Below are 16,492 nucleotides of genomic sequence, written 5' to 3' on the forward strand. Positions count from 1 at the left end.
TCAAATATACGTAGTTGTTAATATTGTTATCCGTCATGAATAATCAACAGATATTTTAAAAGTAAACAAAAATTTGCAGTTATATGCTTACTACAAAATATTTTGAAAGTTGGCAATTGGTCAATGTTTTTGTGAAATTTATAAACTCAAAGCGACGTTTTTGGTTAAGTTGTGTCTATCTCCCAATTTTAGGCGACGTCTAATCGACGTCAACGGAAATCACCAATATATCTAATAAATTATATTCGGTACAAGCTGCTTAGTATTATATATATATTATATTATATATAATGTACTGACATTACTATTTGTATTTAAATATTGACATAGAAACCCTAAACAAATAATGAATTAAAAAAAATAAAAAGATAAAATTTCGTAGGTTGAATTCACATACTTTGAAGAAAATTAAGTTTTCGTATAACAAAGCTATTTTTAACATCGAAGAAAAATAATTATTGTTTGATATGCATTTTTTTGGTTGAAAAAATTTACTTAGCGTCCAAAATAAATATGAAACAAAATGAAATAAAACAGCTCAACTAAAAAGAATCCGTTTTCTTTATTTCAGATTCAGGTGAAGAAAGAAACAGTGAGACGACCCATTCCAATATCGAGGGGATAATAATGGCCTTCATATCAGATTTCAACTCTACCTTAGCGGACCTGATAAATTTGACCGGTGACCTAATCGCCTCCAATCGGACATCGAATAAGTCCATTAGAGGCGGTCATCAGGGCGGGGGAGGCGGCGGTCGAAGTCAGTCCCCGGGTCAAGATGATTTAGTGCTGGAATACGTCCGCCTGATCTTGCCCTACTCGATAATCTTGCTGCTGGCCATTCTGGGCAACTCTCTGGTGATCGTGACTCTGGTAGTCAACAAGCGAATGCGAACGGTCACCAACGTCTTCCTGCTGAATCTGGCTTTGAGTGACCTTCTGCTCGGCGTTTTCTGTATGCCTTTTACGCTGGCAGGCGTCTTGATGAGGGCCTTTGTCTTCGGAGAAATCATGTGTAAAATGATTCCTTACGCTCAAGGTATTCCATTTTATTACTATTATTAGCTGTCTCTCTCGGTTTTCTCTTTTCTTGTTGTTAAGTATGGATTTTACAATGGTTCGCCACAAAGAAACATATATATTTAGAAACTCGGTAACTGAAAAGGTTTATTATTAAAGAGGCCTATCGTGTTTTCCCGTAAATCAAGTTCTAAGAATTGTTTTTGAGGGGTACAAGCCCTTTGTTAGGTGCTATTAATCGAAAATTAGCAGAATTCTCCTCAGTCGGTTGGCTTATATTTTGGCAAATGCTTTCGAAAGTAAAACTAAGGCTTACTTTAGTAAAATAATGATAAATTATACGGAATCATAACGTAAAATTAACTACTATAAATTTTAAAATTCACGCTTATAAATAAATTTATTTTGAGATTTCTCGTTTTTGACCCGAAAAGTACATTCGGAAGCCAATTAAATACAAAGGATATATATTTGGATTTTACAATTTATTTTGATTAGTGCCGATAATACTTAAAATAAAACCAATATTAATTATGTTCGATAAAAGCGCTTTTACTAGAAAATAAAAATGTATAAGGGGTCATTTAGAACAAGGGCGACGACTTCTTTACTAAAGTCTTCTAATAATTTTTTTGGTATATTCGAAGTTGAGTTTGACGATTCGAACAAAGAGTCATTGGGAATGAACTTATATTTCAATTTGAGATAATGTTTCGCTACCTTTAAATGCGAAGGCGCCTTAAGCTTACGTAAGCATATTCCCGAAGGATCCGGCGACAAAGGGATATATTACGTATTACGCGGATTAAAAGCTGAGATTTCCCTTTAGGCTTAATAAATTGTTTGGCTCGACAAAGAACCTCCTGGTCTTTCAAAGTGCTAGTCGCATATATATATATATATATATATATATATATATATATATATATATATATATATATATATATATATATATATATTAAACAATACTAGAAGCTCTTAGTTAAGAAATATTGCGTTACCAAATTCTATAAAACTTATAGGATTCATTTAGCCGCTAGCCTTAAATTCAAAATGTATCACTTTCCAAGAGGAGTACGTGAGGGAGTTGGTTATAATCAGGACCAGGAAATTCTAAAAAAGAAAACTTTATCGACACGGTTCGTTAGTTGACTGATTCCTCGCTATTGTACAGTAAAGAATGTTTTTTCTGAGATAAACAATTCACTATTTCTGAGATAAACAATTCACTATTTCTGAGATAAACAATTCACTATTTCTGAGATAAACAATTCACTATTTCTGATATAAACAATTCACTATTTCTGAGATAAACAATTCACTATTTCTGAGATAAACAATTCACTATTTCTGAGATAAACAATTCACTATTTCTGAGATAAACAATTCACTATTAAATTATTAATGAAGTTTGGTTGTTCTCATTCTCTAACAATGAACGTTTTCTTTGGGGCCCCTGCGTTATTGTACTGGCTTCATCTAAATCCATAAATAGAAGAGACACAAGCTCCAGTGTCGAAACTGAAGTCTTATTTGAAAATAAAGAAAATTTCAGTTATATTTATATACATAATGTTTTTTTCTCAGCCTGAATTTTTCCTTTAAGTCATTTTAAGCCGCTAAAAGAATTTTTCTTGGTATTCTCAGGGGCCACTTTCTATAAAACCTCTTTTCTAAGAAACCAAACGACGATAAAAATCTTTGAAAGGATTAAATACTACAAAATAATATTTTCAAGATCTATGTGTATTTCAACGTGTAAACTAAATTGTAAGTAATTTTTATTCAAAATTAATGCTTTTCAGTTTTTCAAAGGAGATAAATCCGATAAATATGTTCGTGTAGAATGTATTTTAGGCAAGTTTGCTAAAAGAACTCGCGCGACTTCGAGTATAAGCTTAAGCCCTTCTCAAATACTAAAATTTGCTTAAGCCTCACCCTTACTTAAACTCCCTTCAGAGTGGATTTTGCGATATACAAGCGATAATGTAACAAGCGGAAGACAGACGTTTTCTGGATCGACTACTCAAAGTTGTTCACTTTGCTTCTGTTTTATTTCAATTCTTTTTTCAATCTGTGGATCGCTTCAAAATTTCGGAGAAATGAGGAATAATTTTGTAAAGAGAACAAAGTTTGACAGTTTTATCATAAAATATATAATATATTATTTACGATCTAAATGTTAGAATTACACTGTCTCGGAAGATATGCTTATTTTAAACCATATTTTTTTAAAGTTACTATATATTACATATTTAGTATAGTGTATTTTTAAAATGGCTGCGGATTGAGTATTAAACGAATAACATTAGCAGTATAGTTAAATTGTACTTCTCTCTAAGATATATATTATATACTTCTGATACTTGTAATTATTCACCGCTCTGCTTAAGACGATTTATCCATTACGCGGCGTAATTGCCAAAGCCTATACGGAAATCTCCTGGAAACCAAAGACTTCCCAAAACATACCCAGCGAAAACAAAACTTATCATTCATTATTTCCAAATACATTCCCCTTTGACCTAATAAAAGTCTATTTAATGAAGTGATTAAGTTCGCGCAGTGGGAGCATTTGCATAATCACATCACCGCTCACTTCTGTCACAAATTGGATTTAAAGAAAAGCTTAGATAGAGATAATCTTATAGGGCCGACACATATGGTTCTAATGGCCTTTTCGGCGGCCTGCGAGCAGATTTATTTTCCACTGTTTTGACATTTAGAACGACCTATAAAATTTCCGTCAGCCTCAAACCGCGGCCGAGTCACTTGATAAATATCCGTTGTTATATCTTTACGGTGCCTGGAGCTGATTTATCAACTTATTCTAACGAAAAATATTCTTTTCCGGGTTCAAAGAAAAGTCAACTTTCACGCTCCCAAAGTTTCTCCAAAAGAAATTCAGTGTTCGTATGATAATCAATTTAATTTCTCAATTTACGCTTACTCGCGAAACGAAGTTGATTCGGTTTATTTACAGGATGATAAAATTACCGAATAAGTTGATTAGTCCATTAAGAAAAGGGATAATAAAGCTAAACCCTAAACAAATTTGAAGAAATTTAAAAACTTACTAATAGCTCGTACCGATAGGTCTTCGAGCAAACAAAAAGACGCGAAACTCGGGCCAAATAGATCTTCGAGTGAAAAATTAAATAAAATAAAATAGCCAGAAATTCCAACGGTAGACCGGTTTCGTCCTATTTGCGACTCGTCAGTGCCGTGCGGGAAATCTGGCTCGCGACTATAACACCGAATAGAGAAACTTAGCCTAAATATAAAAAAATTCAAAACTAGTTGCGTAGCAACGGAAAGACGAATAGGGGGAGAGTGGTTTATTTACCATTCATATCGAAAACAAATAATTTGGCTCTAGATTACTATATATTTAATTAGCGAAATTGCTGACTAAGAAGAGAGATTATTCTCTAAATTGCGCGACCCAGTTAAGGGTTTCTCGAATTTCAGAAAAGGCTCTTATTTGCATACTCAGCCCGTAACCCCCGTTGTATCTGATCATTTGGTTTGCAAATGAAATCGTCTCCCATGGCTAAATTTAGGGAAAGTAAATTGGACCCCGGTGAAACGCGCTTATTCAGTTTGAATGGTCTATATAGTTTGATTAATAAATATACTCTACAAATGTCACCACCTACCTACTCTCTAAAGGTAAATAGAGCCAATGGTCTTGGACTAGGATTAGTTAGATATTTGAGTGGAAAACTATTTTTAAGATTACACTCTGAGCAAAAATAGTTCAAACTATGTCGAAAATGCACACATACCTCTATAACACTATATCTTCATCAAATATCTTAACTAACGTTTAATTTTGATTATTTGAATGTTTCCCTAGTCCTATTCTTTCGTTGCTAAATAAATTGTTAGTTTTTATAAGAAAACTGTTTTACCAAAGAAGTGTGGTAGTTAAGAATCTGTCGGTTCCACTCACGTTTATCCTCTCCATTTCTTTAAACCCAGTTTAAAATCAAATTAAATTTTTCTTTAAATTATTATCTGTAAACGCGTACACCTTATCGTGAATATGTAACGAATTTCACTAATCTGATATTTGTCTCGCACTAAAAGTTTGTAGTTCGTATATTACATGTAAGAAATGTTCAATATTTTTTAAGATTAAAGCGGCTTCAGTGTTTTTCACGATATTAGTGCGCAATCACGGTACCTAATTTGTTTGGACTGTAATGTTATTGCGAAGTAAATTGAATTGGGCTGTGAATTAACAACCGGAATTTACCACTTTAAGTACTGTTACTGAACAAAATGTCTTTCAATATTGGGCATTTAAGCAACTGATATTGTACGCTTTAATATCCGTTATTGGGAAATACCTCCCTCATAATTGCACATTTAAACAGGTGATATTACACGCTTTATGCCTTTTATAGAATATAAAATGTACTATATATTTCTTACACAAAACATCACACAATTATTGACTAGAGGATTATCCAATGTGGCAAATAAATATTTTGCACAATACTGTCCAAAAAACGTGTTCCGTTTAGAACACTTTGGACTATTTCGAACAACGTTTTCTAAGAGATTGCGCTTACATCCCCCATACCAATTCCAGAAATATAATCGAAACGTGTCTTTATGAAACCAAATTCAATTTGTGGGTGGTTAAAAAAATTGCATACTACATTTCTTACATTGTATTTCATTATATTGTTACAATATATCAAACCTTAAAGCTAATGAAATAATTACTTATTTGCAAACAACAACAAAGCCGCGTTAGCAGTTTTCCGGACCCTAAGCAAAGTTTTCTAACCGCGTTTTAATGCATAATTTTGCCCCCCTAAAACAATGGTAACGAAACATAAGCTTAGTATCCTGGGCCTTTCCTGACCCTAGGCATTTAACTATCTTACCTAGTCAGAAACGCGGCTCTGCTCAACAAAACGTATTTGTTATAATATAAGGGGTCGAAGTTGCAACAATTCTATTGTCTCTTTGAGTATCATGTTTTCGAGCCCATTTCCAAAATAAAACAAAGAAGCAACTAGAAATTGAGCGTCAGTTCGTGACCTTTTCACGCTATTTATTTTCGTGGCTACAGGTGTTAAACAAGCAGTCATTGCAAATCCGCTCTTCACTTCCGGTCAGTCTATTTTTGATTATCGGCTGCTTTACTTCCTGCCCAATTATTCTGGATTTCTACGGACAAACTACTGTAGTGTTTAGATTTTTCTTCGAACATTTACTTCGGTACTCGGGCAGTAATTTCCAACCCGAACCTAAATTAATTTTCCAAAAATTGCGAGCTTATTATCGTTACCTACTAATTAAGGGCACTCCGTGATTTCCCGAGAGGATAATTGATTGATTCCATCAGATAGAAAGGGATTAATTAATTAATTGTAAGCTGCAACTTATATTAAGCCTTTATATAATAGGGCGTTTTTAAAGTTGCGACGGATGCAATCGTGCCTCTCCAGCCTCTAAAAGTTACGGAGAGAAAAAGCTGCTTATGAGATTAAATACGAGTCTTAATAACCGATCGATGAAATAATTTTCCTTTGAAATTTTTTATTAAATGAGGCTTTAAACAATATTTGACCTTTGTTGGTCACAAATTTAAATCTTAAACAATTTCGAGCAACGTTTTAAACAAAGTGGCATTAATGAAATGCTCGAATACACTTGGGTAAATACGAACTAGGTTAAAATAATTTCAAAATATCATAAAGGCCACTACACCGAAATACAGCCAAGAATACATTTTAAACACTGATCAAGCCCAATTTTTTTAAGAGCTTACGGCCAGCCGCACGCTAACTAACAAAGGAGAGAAGAGAACCTTGGGATATTCTAGATCTCCAACGAACCTTGTGACGCACTCTTACACAGTTTAGTACGTCATTAACATGGCTGGAAATATTGTGGGGGATGCTTATTTGGGTCTGCAAGAACGAGCAGGGTGATTGGGTCCTGTAGTTCATGAAGGTTTGTTTGTCGCACCTAATGTCTCGGGAAAACTGTCAACTTCCCACGTGGAATATTTCTTAAAGGAAATTGTCCTAAAAAGTGTAAACGATGATTTTCTTTGGATTTTGGAATCTTGGTCGGGACAGACAAACCAATCCATGTACGATAAACGATTCGACGTAAACGTAAATCCAAAATGCGAGATAATCCCAGAAAAGACAACATCTATTTGTCAGCCACTAGTCACCACTTTTCACAGGCAATTGAAATATTTTTCCAAAGAATTTTTTTCAACAGCGACCCTGAATTTTCCAAATGAAAACCCAGTAGATGAGATCACTTTGAGAAATAATATAATTAGACTCCACTCACTGCTTCATAACCAATTTTCGGCACATATTTTCAAACCTATGATAAAATATTCCTGGTTTTCTTCGGGTCTTTGTGATGAAACACCTTTATTTTTCTCCGTTAAAGAGGCCTTTTTTTACTTTTGAAAACAATGATTCGCCTTCCTGTGAGCAACCCCTTTTTTAAATTGTCGATTTTTAAAATGTGCCCATTGTAGGCAAATTTTATGTTTAACCTGTTTCTATTACGACTATCATATGCATTTTTAGAATTTCGTTCTGTTGATGTATATAATCTAATTTTCCTTTGCAGTTATTAACATTTACCAACAATTTTTCGCATCTAACCACATTTGAATGCATTTACTATATTTTATTCGCATTTACCCAAACTTAATCGCATTTACCCAAACTTAATCGCATTTACCCAAACTTAATCGCATTTACCCAAACTTAATAGCATTTACCCAAACTAAATCGCATTTACCTAAATGTATTCGTATTTACCCAAACTTAATCGCATTTACCCAAATGTATTCGTATTTACCCAAACTTAATAGCATTTACCCAAACTAAATCGCATTTACCTAAATGTATTCGTATTTACCCAAACTTAATAGCATTTACCCAAATGTATTCGTATTTACCCAAACTTAATAGCATTTACCCAAACTTAATAGCATTTACCCAAACTTAATAGCATTTACCCAAACTAAATCGCATTTACACAAACTAAATCGCATTAACCCAAACTAAATCGCATTAACCCAAACTTAATCGCATTTACCCAAAATTAATCGCATAAATCCAATTTTGTTCGTATTGTTCCCAAATGTATTTGCATTTACTCAAACTTGATCGCATTTATCCAATTTCGTTTTCATTTATCCAATTTAGTTTTCATTTACCCAATTTCGTTTTCATTAATGCAATTTAGTTTTCATTTACCCAATTTCGTTCGAATTTACCAAATTTTATTTGCATTTCTTCAAATTTACTCGCATTTACCCAAACTTATTCGCATTTACCCAATTTTGTTTCCAATTAACCTATTTAGTTCGTATTTACCCAAATGTTTTCGCATTTACCCAAACTTAATCGCATTTACCCAATTCTGTTTCCATTCACCCAATTTTATTTACATTTACCCAAACGTATTCGTATTTACCCAATTTTGTATGTATTTACCCAAATGTATTTGTATTTACTCAAACTTAATCGCATTTAACCAATTTTATTTGCATTTACCGAAATTTACGTTCATTCCTCCAAAATAATCCGAATTACCCCAAAAATAAAAAAAACCTCATTTGAGTAAAATAATTGTTCAAACATAATGTTCAATTTTTTAAATATTTATATTTTACGATTTTTCCATGTTAAATCCCGTAGAGTATAATTCAAAGTGTCAAAAACATTTTCGGTTGCCATGGCAAAACAGAAGCCCATTGAAATTTTTCCCTTGGGGAATTTTCAAGTTACATTGAGGTCTACTAAATCCCCGAGTTTGATCAAAATCGGTGTGTAACACCTCGGGTCGTCTCCTTATTAGAGAGACGCCGCAACGTGCAAAAAATTGCGTTGGCATAGCTTAGTTTCCAAAAGCCGTTAAGCGCGCGTCATTTAGTGACGCAAATATATCATTCGGTAAGATCTCAAATCAAATACTACCTTACAATAAAGAAGTTGGAAGTGTAGAATCGATTCTTGTAAAATTTCCGGTTCAAATTTCGAAATATCTACAGCGAAAGACCATCTCAAATTCATAAATAAAGATTTATCGTCGAAAATGAAAAAAAAAAGAAAAAACAGATACAAACTAGTAAATATGGATATTTCGATATGAAGAAATAATGTTGTTATTAAAGGATTAGGCCACAGTGAGACTAAGTTTAGAGACGAATTAGTAACTAAGCCTAAAGATTTTTTCCATCACCACCTAGAGATGTACTCTGATTTATGTTCTAGCCAGGCTTATTAAGAAAGACAAACAAGGGGAAACAGATGAGTCGAAAATAAACGTTAAACAATAGCCCGAAACTTAAAGGTATGAACATCTATATTGAGCGTGACTACACTCAAGAACAAGAAAGCGCCAGATATTTCTTACGTACGTTTGCAAAATCGAAATCTTCAGATTCACCAATGTTAACCAAATTCAGATTGGTAATGTCTATTAGTAATACGACTTCGTTAAATCTGAAGTGATAAAGTTGTAAATTCTAAACCAAATTTACATTAATAGTTACTTCACTGTTTGATTCATTTAAAAATAAAATAATAATTTTATTATAAGCAATCTTAACTCTACTGTACCAAAGATAATATAGAACTCGTACCCTAAATTCGCGCATAGTTGATAGAGCTTACTCACAACCTGCCGAAGCTCATAAAACATTACCATCATAGTTACCATGGTAACCAACTGTTCGCGTAACAGCGCGTCATCAAAGTTTAAGGCCTTTTAACTCCGAAAAAAATAATTTTGGGTGATTTTAATATTAATTATAAAAATAAACGATACAACGACTACTTTGCACTGCTAGACTTAACCAATTGCAAAGGCTTAACTTAACAAGTTATTAACCTTACAAATGTAACTGATCCTTCCGCAAATCTTATAGATCACGTATAACGCTAAAACCGTTATTTTACAAGATTGGGAGTGTTTCAGATCGCTACCTAATTTTAATTTCCAGTGAAAACCCTCATATACAGTGTGATTTTTCGCCACGTCAATAACAATAAAGTCTTATATAATTTGTAATCAAGAGACTTGGTTAAGTCTTAATTTTCTAGAATAATCAGCTTGAGTGTAAGACTTATTTAAAGCTGCATTATAGATAATGTTTAGACAACATTTAAGTAGAATATATTTATTATGGTCTTAATCTGGAAGGAGAATAGGAGATTTGTTTTATTCTACCTTTCAGTAGAAAAAATTGGAGTTATATTGTCTCAATCTAATCTGATAATAGATTGGATTTAGTCTACTCTTAATTTGAACTATTCGCAATTACTATAGTCTCAATCTAAAAGGATATTACGAGTTTTGTTTTATTAAATTGGTTTTTGAGCACCAAAATAAAAATCTCAATGAGAGATTCCCACTGTGAACCTTTTGGGCCCTTACACAGAACAAAATGTGCTCAGATATTGAACAAAATACATGAACACCATCATGCATCACTTTTCTGCTCATGTTCAAAAACGAGAACGTGTTCAATTAGAAATATGGTCAGGTTTTGAACGTGTTCCAGTTGAAATATGTTCGGGTTTTGAACGTGTTTATTATGTCATGTGTTCATGGTTAAAAAGTGTTCTAAATGTTATGTGTTCAGGTTTTGTACATGAGTTACTGGAAATGTTCAGCTTGTGAACATATTGAAAATCTCCGGACCCTTATACTGTTGTAATATTAAAAGACTAGTTACAAAACGAAGCTCTTGGATAGTCTAAAACCTAGTTAACTGTTAAAATATTTTTTTTCAGTTAATATAGCTTAAATTATTAGATCAGGGTTTTCTACACTTTGATAAAGTAGTCACTAACACTTGTAAGTTAAACTTTAGGCCTCGGCGGGAAATAGTAATAATTTTAACATTTATTCTGCATTTGTAAATTACTAGAACAATAGTTTCTAAAACTATTTTTAAGTTTAAACAAGTCAGTAAATAAACTTACCAAGCTTTACGACAAAGGCGCGAAAGAAAATTCGTAGTGGTCCACTGTGTTCGTTCGTATCGGTCCTATGCGAATTTTTTGCCGGGAATTCTGAAACTTTCTATATAAGAGGCCAGAAATTGTGGTAAAGCCGAATGTAGATTTTATCGCTATGGAACACGAAACCATAGATCATGTCCTTGAATTAACATGTTCACAGAACAAGTGTTCAGGTTTTGTGTTTAGGATATCAATTTTCATCTATTTCGAAGGGAATAACACTAGTAGAATGGCAATGTGTTCACAATAGAACACATTTTAGACTTCGTACCATTTTCAAGCGTTCAAACTCTAATCGTGTTTACGTATAGAACATTTAAATGTGTTCAAAACCTAAACACACTTTTTTCTGTGTAGAATGGCAATGTGTTCACAATAGAACACATTTTAGTCTTCGTAACATTTTCAAGCGTTCAAATTCTAATCGTGTTTACGTATAGAACATTTAAATGTGTTCAAAACCTAAACACACTTTTTTCTGTGTAGGGTTTATTAGTACTGAGCTGGAATTATGGGCATTATGGGAGAGCTGCTGATATCACTAAATCTAATAAAACTAGCATGCTTTATACGTGAGCTGTACATTGAAATTTATGGTAAAACTATTATCAGCTATTGTATGGTGACTGATATTCATCACGCATCTTTTAACGCTCTGGCATTCGTTGAATTTCGGCGTTTGCACCTGATACTATTTCATAGAACTTCCCTGGTGAATTTTAAAGGACGTATAATATTAAAAAACTAATTTGGGTGTTAAAAAAATCTCTCTTCATCATATTACATCCAGACTAGAACTAAGAAGGTGATACTCTGTATTAGCTTAGCTGAGTATTATGATTATCTTAAAACCTTTCCCAGGCGGGGTCAAGATACAGACAGCGTGAGGCATGCAAGCGTTAGTGCCGGTGAGAGTTAAATTAAATCATTTTTTTCTGAATTGTTTAAGAGGGTTTTTGTAATTTATGATCGTTCTTAAGTTTTCAAGAAGGATGTTTCAGAATTACACCGAAAATTGTATTGGTTTTGGTTATGGCGATTCTACTTATAAATCTCGCTCGCTTGGCCAGATTACGATATGTAGTCATAATCAAATTTCGTATTTTCATTTTAAAATTATACTAGGACATATCCGATAAAAAAAAAGTAAAAAAATCAGACTGATAATTATAGTTAAAACGAAACTCAATGAAATGTCTCAATTGCAAGTTTTTCGAGAATTCTTTTTGATAAATCCAAATTTTTTTTGTATGCTATTTGGTGGTACGTGTTTAAAACGTGTTCATATTTCCATTCTACAATTGTAGATTTGGATTAGTCTTAAATGTGAATAATATTTTGTTTATTTATTTCTGTCTAATCTAACACTTTGTAACACTTTTTAAATATTATGGTAAAGTAATGGGGATTTTAAATTATGGTTAAGTTGTCTAGGGGTAATTAAGTAGAATAATTGAGATAAGAATTAAGTTTTACATTAAATAAATAAAATAGGGAGTTAAATGGTTACTATAATAAAATAATGAATACACATAAGAAGCAAGTCAGAAGTATGTACAACAAAGAAATATATTTACACGAACACCAAGATAGTATATTTACAAAGTCATGTCCGTCTCGCGGAAGCTTGTCCGAGAGGGCCAAAGTCACGGCGCGCACACACACCTAAAACTGCATCGCGTCTTCTTGGTCGCGTTCTCAATTCTGTCTTTTCCTCGCTCGGGTCGGAGGCTCAATTTAATATTAATTTTAAAGATAAATTTTCTTTAAATACTCTTCTTACTGTTTTAAATTAATATTTTTTAACTTGATCTAAACGGCATTGTAGCTGAAAATATCAGCCATATTTAAGAGCTAATTAAGCAGTATTTGAGCATCAAATTTACTCCTAGAAAGATTTATTGTCAATGTTATTTTTAGACTATTTTGAAGTTAAAATGAAATTATTTTACACTGTGTTTTTTAATTTCATTTAGGTTAGTTATGCAACATTTTACTTTCAAATTCAAGTCGTTTTTGGATCTTAAATCAAGATATATTTTATTCTAAAGTATTCTAATTATGGTTACACTAATTTTATTTTTAACTTGATCTTAACATAAATGTAGCTGCCATGGTTAAGATATAAATAAGTTTAATCCAAGTGTCAAATTTTGTCAAAATATGACAAATTTAAGACGAATAAAACTAATTAAACTTTAGCTTGAAATTTTTCTTCGGACTAATTCTTTTCAAAAATAAGGATTTTTAACACTTGCAGGTATTTTTATTGATAAATGATTGTAGGATTTAATTTTAAACCTTGTTCAAGACTTTTTTAAATCTTCGATTTTAAAACTTATTACGGACTTAATATAAATCGAAATGTAACGTAGTAATAATATATTTAATTTAATGTATTTAAAATATTAATAAGACCACTGTGAGTTATATTTAGTCAGAAAATATTTTAAACGCGTGAGGTTTGGTTTAGTCTTACCATAAGTGTATAATATTGTTGCATTTTTCACATGCAAAAATTTTACTGAGAGCTATCCACAATACAGACTGCATTACGGGCTTCGTCGCCGTTTTGCGTCCTGTTGCTAACGCGTCACACGTAGCCTTTGACAGCGTCTCGCTAGGGGAGATTTTCTTCTGTTACTAGCTCTCAGTAAAATATTCCCCAAAGTGACCAACTTATGGAACAATATTATAGACTTATGGTCTTACGTGTGTTTTATTTTTATGTTTCGAACATATCTGTTTTATTGCATTCTACTCTAAGACTTGATTCTTAATTATCCTAGTTCCAGACTTATATTTTCGTAAGTTCTAATGTGTATTTATAAGCTTTAATCAAAACATATTTGAATCTTATTTATGTTTCAAAAATATGTTTCAGAACTACGATTCCATAATTGAGATTTTAAGTAAACCTCATTTGGTATTTAAAATTCGGACTTCAATATACGTTAAATCTTTATTTTATACCTTACTTCAGCGCTTTTCTAAGGCTAAAATCGGAATTTTCAACTTGCGGATATTTCAATTGAAACACATTTTAGGCTTTAAATTCAAAACTTCTTTAAGACCTTTTCAAATCCTACATGAAAAGGAGATTAGCATCCATATTTTCTCTTTATTTCAGTCAATTTTTAATCTTATTTAGGACATAAAATAATTCGAAATGTCTTGCAGAAATAAAGAGGTTTTTAATATATTAACAAGACTTCTGTGAGTTATATATTATACACGCGTAAGGTTTGTTTAAGTCGTAAATGTGTTATATTTAATAATAATATATCGTTAATAATCCTTCCATCCTAAAATAAGACTCCTATTTTCTTAAGGGAACTAACAAATTTGTTTACTGCCAGTTGCGAGGCCCAGAAGTCTTTGGGTCTTGGCCATATGTTTTTTGTAAAACTCAGCTTATATCATTCATAATTTTTTTTATTTGTTTATTTTATTTTTATATATTTTTTTATATAATGTAATTTTCTTTACTTCCGGAAGTTGAATTTCGTGCCGTTAATGCTATAGACCTAATACATTTTTCCCTGAACGCGGCGTTTTCTCCCTAGTGCCACCCAGCCTTTTTTCGGTTACCTCACCTTTCTCTCGTCACACTTCAGTTTACACCCCATTCCCACCCCCCGGTCGTGACATCTTTACGAATGCCCCTTCTTGGTAACGAAGACAACGTTGTAGATCAGTATATAAGTAAAAGCTTTACCGATTTCGCGTATTACCAGAGCCACCCAAAAAAGACAGATAAAAATTGCCGTTTTTCGCCTTTAAATCCGATAGAAAGTTCGAAGTATCCGAACTTTTGAGAAGAAGAATGTTGATAAATATACTTTAGAACACCATGAATCATCGCGTTACAGTTACCATTTTCACGGCGATTTCTCGAACTGCGAAGATATAAAAAGCTAGTCCAGCCGAAGTAACGCGAACGAAACCTCTTAGTTTTAAAGCAACTGTATGACCCCGTCTTATACCCCAATTCTTTTATTGGAATCGTTTTGAAACTACAAATAATACCGAGTATTTCTTTCTCGCGAAAGCCAACCTTACGAAAGGAGCTCTATAAGAATAGGACCCAAATAAAAGTTGTCTTTTTATTGGGGGAAGGGGCGAGTATAACGGCACCCCGAGGCGCCAAATGATGTTCTTTCGGCCCATAGAACCGCGGCAAAAAAATAAATGTCCAGAAACGAGGTACTGGCGAGGATTTCATTTTTGCTTCAAATGGAATCCTCGCCGCAGGAACGCGTTATTTTTCTAAATTTGGAACTGCGGGGGCTTTTATTATCTAGAGATGGGATAGATTTGGCGCTTTGTTGTTTAAGACGTGATTTTTTGGGGCGTTCGCTCTTCCAGATACACGTGTTCTGCAAATCCGAAACGCATATGAATTGCCAGAAAAAAACGCAAATTAGTGGGGTCTAAGAACATGTCAAATTCACACTATTAAATGTTAAAGAAAATACATGTTCTATACATACTTCAGCTACAGTGGACAAGGTATCAGATAATCTCTTTTTTTTTGGAAAATGATTACCCAGACCTCAAATTTAAAAAGAAATACCATGCAGAGCCAAGTTCGCTCGCGATGTACGTGTGAACTTCGTTGTTAGGTCGATACATTTTTGAGGTGGCTTTAACTTTAAATTGAAAATTGTTAATAAGTATTAAATTGTCCGAAATTTTATAATTTTGAAATTTCTTGTATTTATAAAATTGTAGCTTTATTTTCATACTTAAACTGATAAATTAGATATTTCTTAGTATTGCAAATGGTTATAAGAAGCTTCTCTTTGGTCTATCAGCGTCTTTAGAAGTGATCTACCCGTGATACAGCGATGTTCAGGGAGAAAAAAACTAGGGTATTTAGACCTACAGTAGGCAATAGCTCGGGGGCAACGAATGCCCCGTGACCTTCCCGGGGGTCAGGCTCGAAATCAGGGTTACACGAGCTGGAAATAGTTTACAATTCTTTATGACGAAATAAAAAGAAAGCGATAGTTTCGGGGAACTGTAAAAGGCGACGTTTAGCAAATCCAATGAAACATTTCGGAGCAAGACGAACGAGCGTGTTTCCTGTTGGAAATAGCCGCCGCGACTTAAGACAATCGAAGACATAAATCCCCAGACAGGCCCGCGAGAAGGAAACCGAGGAGAAAGAGACGCGTAATGGACGACGCGGGCGGAGGACATCCTTCCGAACGTCTTCCTTCTTTCGAGAGACAGACTGACATTAGGATCATGTCCTTGGCCGTCTCTACCATCATTTCTTTCGCCTTTTCTACGCCAGTAAAGATGTCTTAACCACATCAAGGCTTCCTTTAGCTAATTACCTTCGATTCCGCGGAGGAATCTCCGTCCAGACATCATTAAATAGCTCAGGAAATATTCGAAGCGAACAATTTTTATCTTCTTTTCCCACCGTTGCG

At 33.3% G+C, this 16,492-nt stretch overlaps 1 protein-coding gene across 1 annotated transcript in view; it reads left to right on the forward strand.

Annotated features, from left to right (window-relative positions):
• The first annotated feature begins 591 nt into the window (after positions 1-591).
• The window catches only part of LOC149947381 (cholecystokinin receptor-like), a 53,103-nt gene continuing 37,202 nt past the window's right edge, over positions 592-16,492 (forward strand). The window contains exon 1 of the mRNA XM_090172044.1: positions 592-1,039. Within this exon, the coding sequence (XP_090028170.1) occupies positions 628-1,039 (412 nt within the window). The 5' untranslated portion in view covers positions 592-627. The remainder of the gene's footprint in view (positions 1,040-16,492) is intronic.

This window comes from Leiobunum rupestre, chromosome 4 (genome assembly GCF_980474605.1).
Source record: "Leiobunum rupestre chromosome 4, qqLeiRupe1.1.hap1, whole genome shotgun sequence".
Classification (NCBI taxonomy): domain Eukaryota; kingdom Metazoa; phylum Arthropoda; class Arachnida; order Opiliones; family Sclerosomatidae; genus Leiobunum; species Leiobunum rupestre.